Source organism: Euleptes europaea, chromosome 1, assembly GCF_029931775.1.
Source record: "Euleptes europaea isolate rEulEur1 chromosome 1, rEulEur1.hap1, whole genome shotgun sequence".
In the NCBI taxonomy this organism is placed as follows: Eukaryota; Metazoa; Chordata; class Lepidosauria; order Squamata; family Sphaerodactylidae; genus Euleptes; species Euleptes europaea.
In genome coordinates, this window is record NC_079312.1 from 70,623,006 (window position 1) to 70,635,227 (window position 12,222).

Genomic DNA, 12,222 nt, shown 5'->3' on the forward strand with positions numbered 1-12,222 from the left:
GGAGAGGGAAGAATAAGGTTAACAGAGGAGGGAAAGGTCCGGGATTTATGAGGGCTGGCAGCAAGGTCATCCCTAATGGACAGAAAATTAATGCATAACTCCAAGGAACAACCGAGACAGACCGGGGGTGAATGGAGTGAAAGTACCCATGCATAAATGACCTATAACTTCACATGCTCTCCACCAACAAGATGAGCACAATTGATAAAAGCCAGTGGGTTAATGTCTGTGTGTGTGCAGAGAGTTGAAGGTAGTTTGAGTGACTGCTGCTTGAAGTCCGTATGGTCATCCCACTTCCCCATCTTCTAACCGTTTGTACCGTTTAAAATTCTGCAAAAATCTGGTTGAAAAGATACAACTGTGGGACAAAAGAAATGTGCCTCACTCAAACTACTCTCAGCTCTCTGTCTTCATCCTCTGGAAATATAGTAGACAATTAGTTTTTACAGGCATCATTCCCTAGGCAATTCCATTTTCTTACAAAGTCATGGCAGCCACCATTGTCCACCAAGCAAGGATCAATAGGGTTGCAGTTATAACCATCGCCATTATAACCTCTCTTGCAGACACAGCTGCTCTGAAAGTGGAAACAGAAAACATCATCATTACTGTTGGGCATCAAATGCTGCTTCCAAATGCATCATGCTCTATTGTTTAGAATATTTCCCCCTTCAATTAGTATCTTCAATGGCTTCTTAAAAGTCAGAAATGGACTGTTACTAGAAACATTTGCTCTTGTACCATGAACTTACTGAAATAAACTTGCACTGGCGTAGTAAAGAACATTTAAGTTTGGAGTTATTCAATCTTGCACAATCAGATACTAAGAAAAATACAAAAATAAATAGGAATCTTGTGCCACCTTAAAGACTAGCAAATTTTTATTCCAGCATAAGCTTTCATGGGCTAGATCCCACTTCATTAGGTGTAATAAGTGGACCCCAGGATCCATTCATTGCATCTGAAGAAATGGGTTCTGGTCCACAGAAACAAATAAGGTTAAGGGCTGAAATTCCCACGTTAACAATAGCCACAGAAACACCAACAGTGCAGAAACAGCCACTCTGCAGTATCCTTCAAGCTGCAGAAAGCATTCTGACGACAGTTTATTATGTGGGTAATATGTACTGATTTTAGTCACGGTAGCAAATGCCTCTTTGGTGGAGGAGTGTATGTTTCTACTGTGGTGGTTACAATAAAGCTGGACTACATTGGCACTTTTCATACTCCAGTGTAGCAGATATCCAGTGATAATTTTCATTAATTAACCGAGTATTCTGGCTATACCTGTCCAGGCCCAATATAGTGGCAGTCAGCATAGGTGTGGCAGCCTCCTCTGTTCTCCATTACACATTTGTCTATGGCAACGCAGGCCTTTCCATCTCCAGTCCAACCATTGTTACATTGGCATGTAGCTGTGCCAGGACCTGTGCTGGTACATATGGCCTGGTAAGAAATGGGAGAAGAACAAATTAAGCAAGAATTATGATAACAGGTCAAGGGAAGGAAATTATGGCAATCTTATAGTAGTGGGTATAAACAACATAGCTGGAAGTAGTGCTTGGTGGGGGAGTAGTCTGATAGGACAGGAAACAGGAAGTACAAGGGAAGAGATTTGGCCTAGGCCTGGTTTGTCTTACTGGGTGATGCAGTAGTTGTTATGCCTGTTTATGATGTCCAAAAACTTAAATTGAGCTCAGTTGCTTTACACAACAAAAAGGTTTTCAGCAAGTTAAAAATAAAACAAAATTAATCTGGCAGTAGCCAAACCATCTTTTACCCACATACATTTTCTGAACAGCTGCCCTGTTCTGGTTTTCTGCAGACATCTATAGGATCGCAGGAAAACCCATCCCCTTCATATCCATCGAGGCAGATGCACCTTGGAGATAAGCACAGGTAACAGTTAATACACAAAGTTGGGAACTAGAGTTACCAACCTCTAGGTAGGGCCTCGAGTTCTCCCAGGATCACAACTGATCTCCAGACTACTGAAATCAGTTCCCCGGGAGGAAATGGTAGCTTTGGATGGTGGACTGTATGGTATCATATCTCTGCTATCTCCCTCTTCTTCCCAGACTCCACCCTCCCCAGGCATCGTACCCAAATCTTCAGCTATGTTCCCAAGCAGGGTTCCCATACTCCTAGCAGGGGCAGGGGATCCCTGCTGTGATGTCCCTGCCCTGGCACTGTTCAACCAGCCAGCGGGGGGACTTAAAAGGTAAAGGTAAAGGTCCCCTGTGCAAGGACCGGGTCATTCCTGACCCACTGGGTGATGTCATATCCCGACGTTTCCTAGGCAGACTTTGTTTATGGGGTGGTTTGCCAGTGCCTTCCCCAGTCATCTTCCCTTTACCCCCAGCAAGCTGGGTTCTCATTTCACCGACCTCGGAAGGATGGAAGGCTGAGTCAACCTTGAGCCGGCTACGTGAAACCAACGTCCGTCGGGATCGAACTCAAGTCATGAGCAGAGCTTGGATTGCAGTACTGCAGCTTTCCACGCTGCGCCACGGGGCTCCTCTAAGCGGGGGACTTACCAGCAGCAAACTGAAGAGCCTAGGTCTCTGTTGCTGGTGATATCACTTCCAGTGCACACCGGAAGTGACATCATCATGTCGGCGGCATCCAGTGTGGGCGCTCTAATATTTGGGCTAAACTCTTTTGTAAAAATAGCTTCTACCATAAAGTTTTGCCCCAAATACCAGAGCGGCCCCATGTCACCAGCAACATGATGACATCACTTCCAGCGCACACCAGAAGTGGCATCATCATGTCGCAAGCGCCCCCCATGGATGCTCAAGTATTTGGGCAAAACATTATGGTAAAAACAGCTTGTACCATAAAGCTTTTGCTAAAAATACCAGAGCATCCCCACAGTGCCAGTGACACAATGACGTCACTTCCAGTGCACACCATAAGTAATGTTGCTGCATTGCTGACAGAGGCCTAGGCCTCAGTTTGCTGCCAGTAAGCTCACACACACACACCGGTTGTCAGGGAGTACCTGGCAACCCTATTCCCAAGCTAGAGTTGGAAAACCTGTTTAGAAGTGTAGTGATCTGGTGTTTGCAGTTGCTTTGTCATTCAGTTTCACCACACAACATGCAGATGAATGGTAGGAAACTTCCATTCTGACCACAATCTTTTTAGTATTTCCTTTTATTCACTTGGAATTATTTAGAGACAAAAATGTATGTTCTGTACAAACAACCTTGGGAATAGATTGCTGAAAGGCATGGTAAAATGCCTTAAAATACACAGCAAGCAAAACTATGTCCCCGTCGACCTCAGGGCCTCCTTTGCCTGCTCTCCCTGACTCCAAAGACATTCACACACCTGTGTGTCTTTCTTATGCATGCACGGAAAAGAAGAATACAAAATATGCAGTGTATGTGCTGCTCTGACACTGCTCGTTTTCCTGCCCTTGCAAAACTGGGAGGGGAGCACAGAAGGACAGAATTTTCTCCACCCCTATCTAGTAAGTGTCCCCAACATAGGGGTCCCATTCTCCTGGTGGGGGCAAGGAATCCTCTGCCTCCTGCGCTCTTTGCCTGCTGCCACTTAGGGCAGTGTGAGAATTTTTTTTAAAACTCCTCAGTGCTAGCTACATTGTTACATCACTTCTGGTTAAAAAAAGAAGTGACATAGGGTAGCTCTAGGAACCACCAGAAGCTCTACGGTTTTACTATAGTTAGCTCTAAAAATTGCCAGAAACTCTATGGTAAAACTGTAGAGCTTCTGGTAGTTCCTAGAGCTACCCTATGTGGCTTCTGTTGTTGTTGTTTTCAATCAGAAGTGACACAGTGCCTCAGCTGAAATGGTGCCACCCCCATATCCTCACCCACAACACTTCCACCAGTTGCCAGCCAGTGCCTGGCAACCATCTCCCAACTACATACATATTCCTTTTAAGTAAGGGAAGAGGAATGCATGACCATGCAGCATGAAAGTTTCCACATGGTAGAAGTGTGTATACACACACACCCATATATATATATTGCAGCTCAAAAACTGGGTTAGGGCTGTAATTCCCGTGTTAGCAAAGTCCACAGAAACACCAAACAACAATGCAGAAACAGCCACCTTGCGGTGTCGTTCAGGCTGCAGACAGCATTCTGGTGGCAGTTTAGAGAGGCACCAGCAGGCCCACAGTTGCCAGAACTCCTGTTACAGAATTCCCCAACGTATCCATCTTTGCATGACCCTTGCTGGCACACTCCTCTGCTTCCTGGTCTATTGTCACAGATTCCATGGACACAACCACAATCTATCAAATGGACAGAGAAGAAACGTTTAGCTCAGCCATCACAATAGCAATAGCTATACTTCCATATTTCCATTTCAAACCCTTAAGAAAAAAAATTATCCTCACAAAAGAACTCTGTGAGCATAGATCAAGGAGTGAAAGACAGGCTCAAAGTCATCCAGCGAGTTGCCTGACAGACTGGGGATCCGAACCACATTTCCCAAGTCTTAGTCCCAACACTATACCACACTGGCTCATTGTTCTTCTTTCTATTTAGGGACAAAGTTGATCACTTCAGCCTCTCCCCACCATGTGCAGTTTTCACAATCTGAAATGGCCCTGGGTAACTGCTATTTGTTCTAGAGGAAAACTGGAGTAACTTGGCTACCCACAATACTCCCTACAGTATTCTGGTGTAAGGACATGGGGACACCATCTGTCTATGGTGTTATGTCACATCCAGGGAAAACCTGGGAAGGGGGCAAGGAGGGCAGCTGCTGCCCCTGTGGAATGCAGAGACGATGGCAGAACTACCCAGCACAGAAGCGCCCGCTCCTCCTGTAGAAGAGGCAGTTCTGCCACCCTCTCTGCATGCCACAGAGGGGTCAGCTGCCCTCCTTGCCTCCCCCCAACCCAGTTACGGGCCTGAGTTTCCTGCAATTCCTACAGCTGCCTGACATCACTTCCAGGTTTTCACCAAAAGTGATTTCCCCACCCCTCCTGCCAGCAACCAGAGTGCCAACTGGCAACAGGAGCTGGAAGCAGGAGATCTGCCACCCTCAGCAGGCAAATGGCTAGCCTAATTGCTCAACAGAGCAAATAGCAGCTCTCTTCCAGGCTATAGACTCAAATAAATTCCCCCTAGTTTTGTTGCACTAATTGTGATCTCCCCTCCCACCAAAAAAGTGAAAAAAGTGGGGAAAGGAAATGTTTATTGACATACTGCCATATATCATAATTGTTTTTTGTTGAACAGCACCTCCAAAAAAGATACACACAGAGAAGGACAACATCCCCCCCCACATCAATCTGAGTTCAAACAATGTATCATTGACCAACTGAGTGCTGCATTCAGTAAATCAACCTTGCCTTTTTGCCACTTACTCCCCTGCAACTTTATGGTGATTATCATTTCCAAAGTCGCCTTCCTCCTCTTGGAGATCCAATACAAAGATCAGGCATGATCTTTGGACGTTTTGCTAATCTAAACTAAAAGATGTCTGAGAGCACTACTTGCAATTGAAAAACAGGGGTGTTTGTCCAGCCAAATGGAAACAAGTTCTCAATGGTGGGAAAAGAAGGAGCCAATCAATAACAAGACATATACACCAGGGGGGGAAAGGTAGCTGTAGGCATATGTTATAATCCTGGCATCCCACTATATTGCTACAACACACACACACACAAAGGTGCCATGTGTAAGGAAAGTTGCAAACAGACATGGGAGCAGTGCAGAGTTAAATTTGCTGTGTCGATCCCGTTGCCAATAAAGTAATATGAAACCTGTAATTTGAATTTTGGTGGAAGGAGGTGACTTCACAGGAAGGGGAGAACTTGGAAAAGTTGGTCTTTTACCTGGATATGACATCACAGGACATGGCATTATAGGATGTGATATTGTATCCTCTCTGAGCTCCCCCTCCCAAACCTCTGCCCTCTCCGGCCACCGCCCTCAAATCTCCAGGAATTTTCCAAGCTGGAGTTGGTAACCCTGCTTGAAAGCTCTCACATTTCTTTAAAAAAAAGTATTTACAACAGCCTATTGTTATTCTTAAGAAACATTTCCTGGAAATCATCTTCAGTTTCCCCTTCCTGGATTCACCCTGCCTTCAGTTTCCTGTCACACATTAGAGCTGCTTTTCTGCACATTCCAAGTCACAGACCTTTATCACAATTCTCCCCATGCTTCTTTGGGTTTGAGCAGATGTGGCAGGCAATTCCTTTGAAATTGTCAAAGCAACGGCACTGGCCATTCCCTCGGATCCCATCACTGCACTGAGGAGGAAAAACAAAATCCAGAATAATAAAAGGGAAACAAAGTTCCGAAACAAAAAGTTTTAGCAGAAGGACAATTTGGAAAAAATTGAGCTGTGGGGCAGCACTTGATGCCCCTAAAAAAATTATGGAATTTGATTCATATGACTATTTTTTCTTCTACAAGGTGATTTTTGTAGCTATCTAACTCCATTCAGAACTTTGCTAAATTCACCCACAAGACATGGGCCATGTATTCATGGCTGTTTCCTCACGGTCACCCCACTGACTATTTCGGGGCTTTGCCTTGATTATGCATGCATTTTCTGACTATCAGAGGTCACCTTGCTCTCCCTGCATGTTTTTTTGCGCATTTTGCCTGCGTTTTCTGGATTTGTGTTTAGCCAGCATCCAGAAAACCCGGGCAAAACATGTGGAAACGTGTGGGGACTGTAAGGTGACTTCCGACAGCCAGTAAAGGCATGCATAATCAAGGCAAAGCCCCGCATAAATAGCCATGCATAAATGGCCATGGAAGCCTTCATCAGTCAACATATCCAAGGAGAAGCCAACGTGTGTAGCCAGGGAGCAGGATTTAACATTCCCTCAATCAACTAAATGTTCTGGCTCTGCTATGAATGATCTTTGGAGATCAGCATGTTCCTACACATTTAAGTTCCATTCCTGCATCTGGGAACATTAAAAAAACAGTGCATCCATTCACAGTCCCCTTCAATAGACATTTGTCAGGTCCATACATGCAGAAGTGGTAGCAGAGGTAGTAGAAGGGATTGCACCACTGCTTCACAGGGCATGTAGGGAATTACGTTTTCAAAATCCCTCTAGTTTTATACTTCTCTGTAAATGGAAAATTAGCACAGCATGTTCTGGGATATTCTAGAACCTTTCTCTGCAGGCAGTTGTTATATGCAGAACACTAAGAAACTTGATGCATCTGGAAGGTAGTATTTGAGGAGAGTTTTATGAATACTGTGACTGCTAAAATGACACAAAAGTGGATTTTAGATCAAATCAAGCCTGAATTCTCTCTAGAAGCGAAAATGACCAAACAAAGGCTACAGGGCCATAATTGGGGTGGGGTGAAGAGGGCAGCCACCACCTCTGTGGCATGCAGAGAGGGCAGCAGAACTGCCTCTCCTACCCGGCCCACTCCTCCTGTAGGAGAGGCAGTTCTGCTGCCCTCTCTGCATGTCACAGGGGTGGCGGCTGCCCTCCTTGCCCATCTCTCCCGCTACAGCCTTGAAAGACTATCATAATTTGGACACATCATGAGAAGACAAGACAGTGAAAAAAACAATAATGCTAGGAAAAGTTAAAGGCAGTAGGAAAAGAAGAAGACCCAACATGAGACAGATTGACTCCATAAAGGAAGCCACAGCCCTCAGTTTGCAAGATCTGACCAAGGCTGTTAATGATAGGACATTTTGTATGTCATTCATTCATAGGGTTGTTGGAAGCGACTTGATGGCACATAGCACATACACAAACATGTGATCCATCCCACATGCATTCCAAAGTGGTACAGACCATTCAACTCTCCTTCTGTCATAGACCAGCCACTGATTTCTCCTTAGATATGTTCTCTGAAGAGTGCTTCAGCTACAAACGAAGGAATGCTGGACACACTCATGGCAAATGTGCATCTACACTGCATCATGAAGTGAATAAGATTAGCATAAGAACCCTACTGGATCAGACCAAAAGGCTTATCTAGTCCAACTTTCTGTTTGTCATAGTGCTCAACCAGATACCTCTAGGAAGCCCACAAGCAGGGAACAAATGCAAAAAGTAGGGGTCCATTCAGAGTCGGGATTCACTGATCTAGTAGGGCTGCTCCTATGGTTATATAATTCATGTACTTCTGAAGATGTTTATGCAACATTTTCCTTTCTGTATTCATGATGCAACCATATATGTTCAAGTCTAAACATGTCTAAGCAATGAAGCTGTATGTTTATTTCAAATCTAGGCATGAATTTTATGTTTCATTAGCCTTTGCAAAGTTCAGCATCATTTTTTTGTCGCAATCCCTGACACTGCTCGTTAACACAACGGTACAACTTCATCAAGACGTGATTTAAGCACAAGCCACTTTGAAATTAGTAAAGTGTCCTGTCAATGTAATACTCAATGTAATGCCTTCAAAAAGTCTTCCCAACTGTACAGGAAATGTTTCCTCCTACTTACATTCCCTTTTCCATAGCATGGATTGGTAAATCCACCAGGACAAGCAGCACAATCTGGACCAAAGAATCCTTTGCAGCATCCAGGAACCTACAAATACATTAATTACATCTCTCAAATAAACTATTAGTAGTCCTTATGCTGAAACAAACTATGTGTTTTTCATATGGGCTCTCTCTCTTAACAGCTTATTTATGTTAAAGTCAAGGAATGAGTCTGATTTGCTGGATCAATGCTTATGCTTGCAGTTCTTTTACTTCCAAAAGCAATAGCGATTATGAAAATGAATCTGTGAGCTACACCTCATTTCATGACTTTGCAGGGTATGGCTTCACTGTGTGTGTGTATAAATCTAGTTCTTATCCTGCAACTCTTTTAATGGTAAAAATAAATATTTTGTTTGTTTGTTTGTTTACCAAACACACTTCCTTGTCAGTACAGAGGTTCATTTGTATCACTCCAGTTTAACACTGAATGCAGTTTAACACTGGAGAACAAAGAGTAAAAAAAGGCATCCTCAGATCAACCAGTCATATACTCTTTGGTGAAATAAATAAATTAAATTGCCTTCTATACGCAGATGATACTGCAATTCTATCTTTTACCAAAGTTGGTCTTCAGCGTTATTTGATGGCCTTTGAGAAATACTGCAGCCTAAATGATCTCAAAATTAACTATTCCAAGTCCAATGTTATGGTTTTTAATAGAAAGTGGGTCCCCTATAGATGGCATATCGGTAAGAACAAGATCCAACAAGTTAAATGTTATAAATATTTGGGTATTACATTTAATTTTAACCTTCAGTGGGCAACTCATAGGAGAAGGTCTATCAATCTGGGGAAATTGTCTTCCAATCAATTAAAAGCCTTCTTTTTTTCCAAAGGAAATCAATTTGTTCCTGCCGCTGTTAAAGTTTTTAATTCTAAAGTTTTACCTCAGGTTCTTTATGGGGTTCCTATATGGTTTAATGCTTTTAATCATGAAGTGGAGGCGATTCAAGCATCCTTTTTTAGACAGATTATGGGCTTCCCAAACTGTGTTTCTTATTATGCATTGTGTTCTGAATTAGGATTAAATTTAATTGAAACTAAGGCATGGATGTTAACTCTTCGATATTGGCTTAAACTGTATTTTAATACTGATGATGGTTCGCTTCTGTTTTTTTTATTAAAGGAAATTTATAATACCTCTTGGGATCATAAAATTCGATCTAAAATAAGATCTATTGGCATTTCCCTGGAGGAGTTAACTTTCTCCTCGGAAGTTTATATTTTTAAGACGATTAAACAGAGGCTTTTAGATATTGAACTTCAAAAAATACAGCCGTCTCAACCCCCTGTCTGTTCATCAGCTATATTAAATCTTAAGAATGTTGTGGGATGTATCCCCGATTATCTATACAATCTTGATAGTCCTAGCCATCGCAGAGTTTTTTCTCTTGCGCGAGTAAATGCCTTCCCATCAAAGTTGTTATATGGAAGGTTTCAAAATATTCCTAAACATGAACGGATATGTGAATGTGGCTCCAACTCTTTGGACTCAATCGAGCACATATTGTTAGATTGCTCACTATATGCATCCGCTAGGAAGAAATGGTTACATTTGGATACATGGACACATTCTAAATATTATCTTCCTAATGAAATAAAATGTCAAATTTTACTGAATGATACAACAGCAGAGATCACTGTGGCAGTGGCCAATTTCTTAGTCGATGTGTTAACAATGAAAAATTTGGGAAACTCTGTGTTATGATTTTATGTTTGTTTTAGCTTTTTTAGCTGATAGTTGTATTTATACTGTTTTTTCCCCTCTTTGTAATAATGGATATGCCATTAAAGGTTTATTGATGATACTCTTTGGTGGACTCTTGTGGAATTATTACATTTCTGGCAAAATACAAGGTAGGTTTTCTAACAGTTTCATAGAGATCTTTCTGTAATGTGAAGTTACGCAACACAATAACTGTTTAACAGTCAAACTGTGATAGTTGCCTTCATCTAAACAGGTTCATCTTTTACCATTAAGAATTATCTGAACATAATGGATATGCATTTCACACCCAGGTTCACTGCATAACTTTCACCCCTCTCCTAAATCAAAACCAGTTGGCCAAAATCAAAGAGAGGAGCTGAAGATTTTCTTCAGAATTAGGCTCCATGTTACTTTTGCCATGGGAATTGGTATTTCTATGGCTAATTTACCATATGCTCATTTATAGTCCCATCAATGGTGGTTGAAAGGTGGTGCAGGGGAACTGACAATGGTTGCTGGAGTTCTAACAGGAGATAGGCCTGAAGATGGGTGAGTGGGAAATTTGTCCCAGGCATGCTGGGCCCCATATCAAATGCAATAAAAAAAATCTTACATATTTAATGCAAACATGGTAGAGACTCACTAGGAAGAGGCTTGTTAAACTGCTAAACCAACAGCATGTCTCATAAGGGGGTAGCAGGAGAAAGGTTAGGGGGGTTGGGGATGGGTCTGATTAATATATGTAATGCAAAATTGAAATTTCATAATAAATATTTTGGAGACTTTATTTAATAGTTTGTATTTACCATAACAGTTTGGTTGCAGTATCTGCTACAACCTTTCTTCAGAACGTTCAAGCCCAAAGGATCGTGGATATAAACACATTCTCCTGGGAAGAGCCCATGTTCCTTCGGAAATAAAGTGAATTATGAGTATTTCCATGTATTTCTATAATATCCTGCCAGCTAGAGGAAGTTCACTGAAGATTCAAGGCGAACTAAGCTACTCTGCATAACAGTTTCTAACAGCCATTATCGACCATGCTCTTCAACATAGTCTGTAGGTTCATCTCATGATAAGGCAGAACAATGGGAAAAGAAGAATAGAAACTGTGCTACAAACACATCTCTTTGGTAAGGATCCAGCGCACAACAAAGTACTTATGCTTTTCACCAATAGAAATGGAGGAAGTAAAGATGATACTGAATCAGCTCTAATGAGTCTTGGGGAATGCATCATTATGAAAAAATACCTAGAATAACCTAGTGCAGTGAGACTTCTATGGCGGTATGCAAAAAAAATCAGGAAAATGCAGATTTAAGTATATTGGACCTCAATTTTTTTGGGATTCCCAAATATTTCCAAATGTCCATACATTTCCCAAATGTTTTCAAGCTGGAAAAAAGCTGGAAAATACCAGTGTGTTCCTAGGATGCTATGCTTGGCCTGGCAACCAGGAGAAGACTGGGGAGGGGGGCAGACGTTGGCAATGGCATGACGTCACTTTCTGAAAAACCCCAGAAGTGACACCATGCCTATTTAGGAATCACTGGAACTCTATGGTAAAACCATCAGCCAATGCTGAAACAATTGTTCAGAAAAAAAGGTATCTTTGCTACTGCCACTGCTGCAGCACAGTCTCTTAAAAACACTGTAAAAGGTCATCTTTGGCACCTGCACTCTGGTAATTTACTCTTCCATTTCCCCCTTCTCATCTTCCCCAATTACAAGGAGGAGCTGCAGTTTTAAGGCAGAGGAGAGGACCTTTGGAAACTACCGGGTCAATCACTTTAGCCAAACTGCAGTTCTACCAGTTACGGTAATATAGAAACTGATGGAGAAGCAAGAAAGATTAAAATGGGGAGAATGCATTAGAGAGTTCTGAAATGCAAAAACTGCTGGAAAGCAAGATCCATATCAATTTCAGCAAAGCTATGTTGAAGCTTGAAGATCAAATCATAGAGGGCCTTTTTATGGCGCTGCCTCAGTTATGGAAGTTCCTTCCCAGCCAGATTTCCCAGTGCCAATTTTACCTTTAAAAC

The 12,222-nt window shown here is 42.3% G+C and overlaps 1 protein-coding gene across 1 annotated transcript in view; it reads right to left on the reverse strand.

Moving 5' to 3' along the window:
* STAB1 (stabilin 1) overlaps nt 1-12,222 on the reverse strand; it is a 109,873-nt gene that overhangs the window by 67,478 nt on the left and 30,173 nt on the right. Inside the window, exons 17-23 of the mRNA XM_056847179.1 lie at nt 10,987-11,088; nt 8,429-8,515; nt 6,130-6,241; nt 4,084-4,267; nt 1,789-1,882; nt 1,288-1,446; nt 482-577 (exon numbers count right to left, since the gene is read on the reverse strand). Of these exons, the coding sequence (XP_056703157.1) occupies nt 482-577; nt 1,288-1,446; nt 1,789-1,882; nt 4,084-4,267; nt 6,130-6,241; nt 8,429-8,515; nt 10,987-11,088 (834 nt within the window). The remainder of the gene's footprint in view (nt 1-481; nt 578-1,287; nt 1,447-1,788; nt 1,883-4,083; nt 4,268-6,129; nt 6,242-8,428; nt 8,516-10,986; nt 11,089-12,222) is intronic.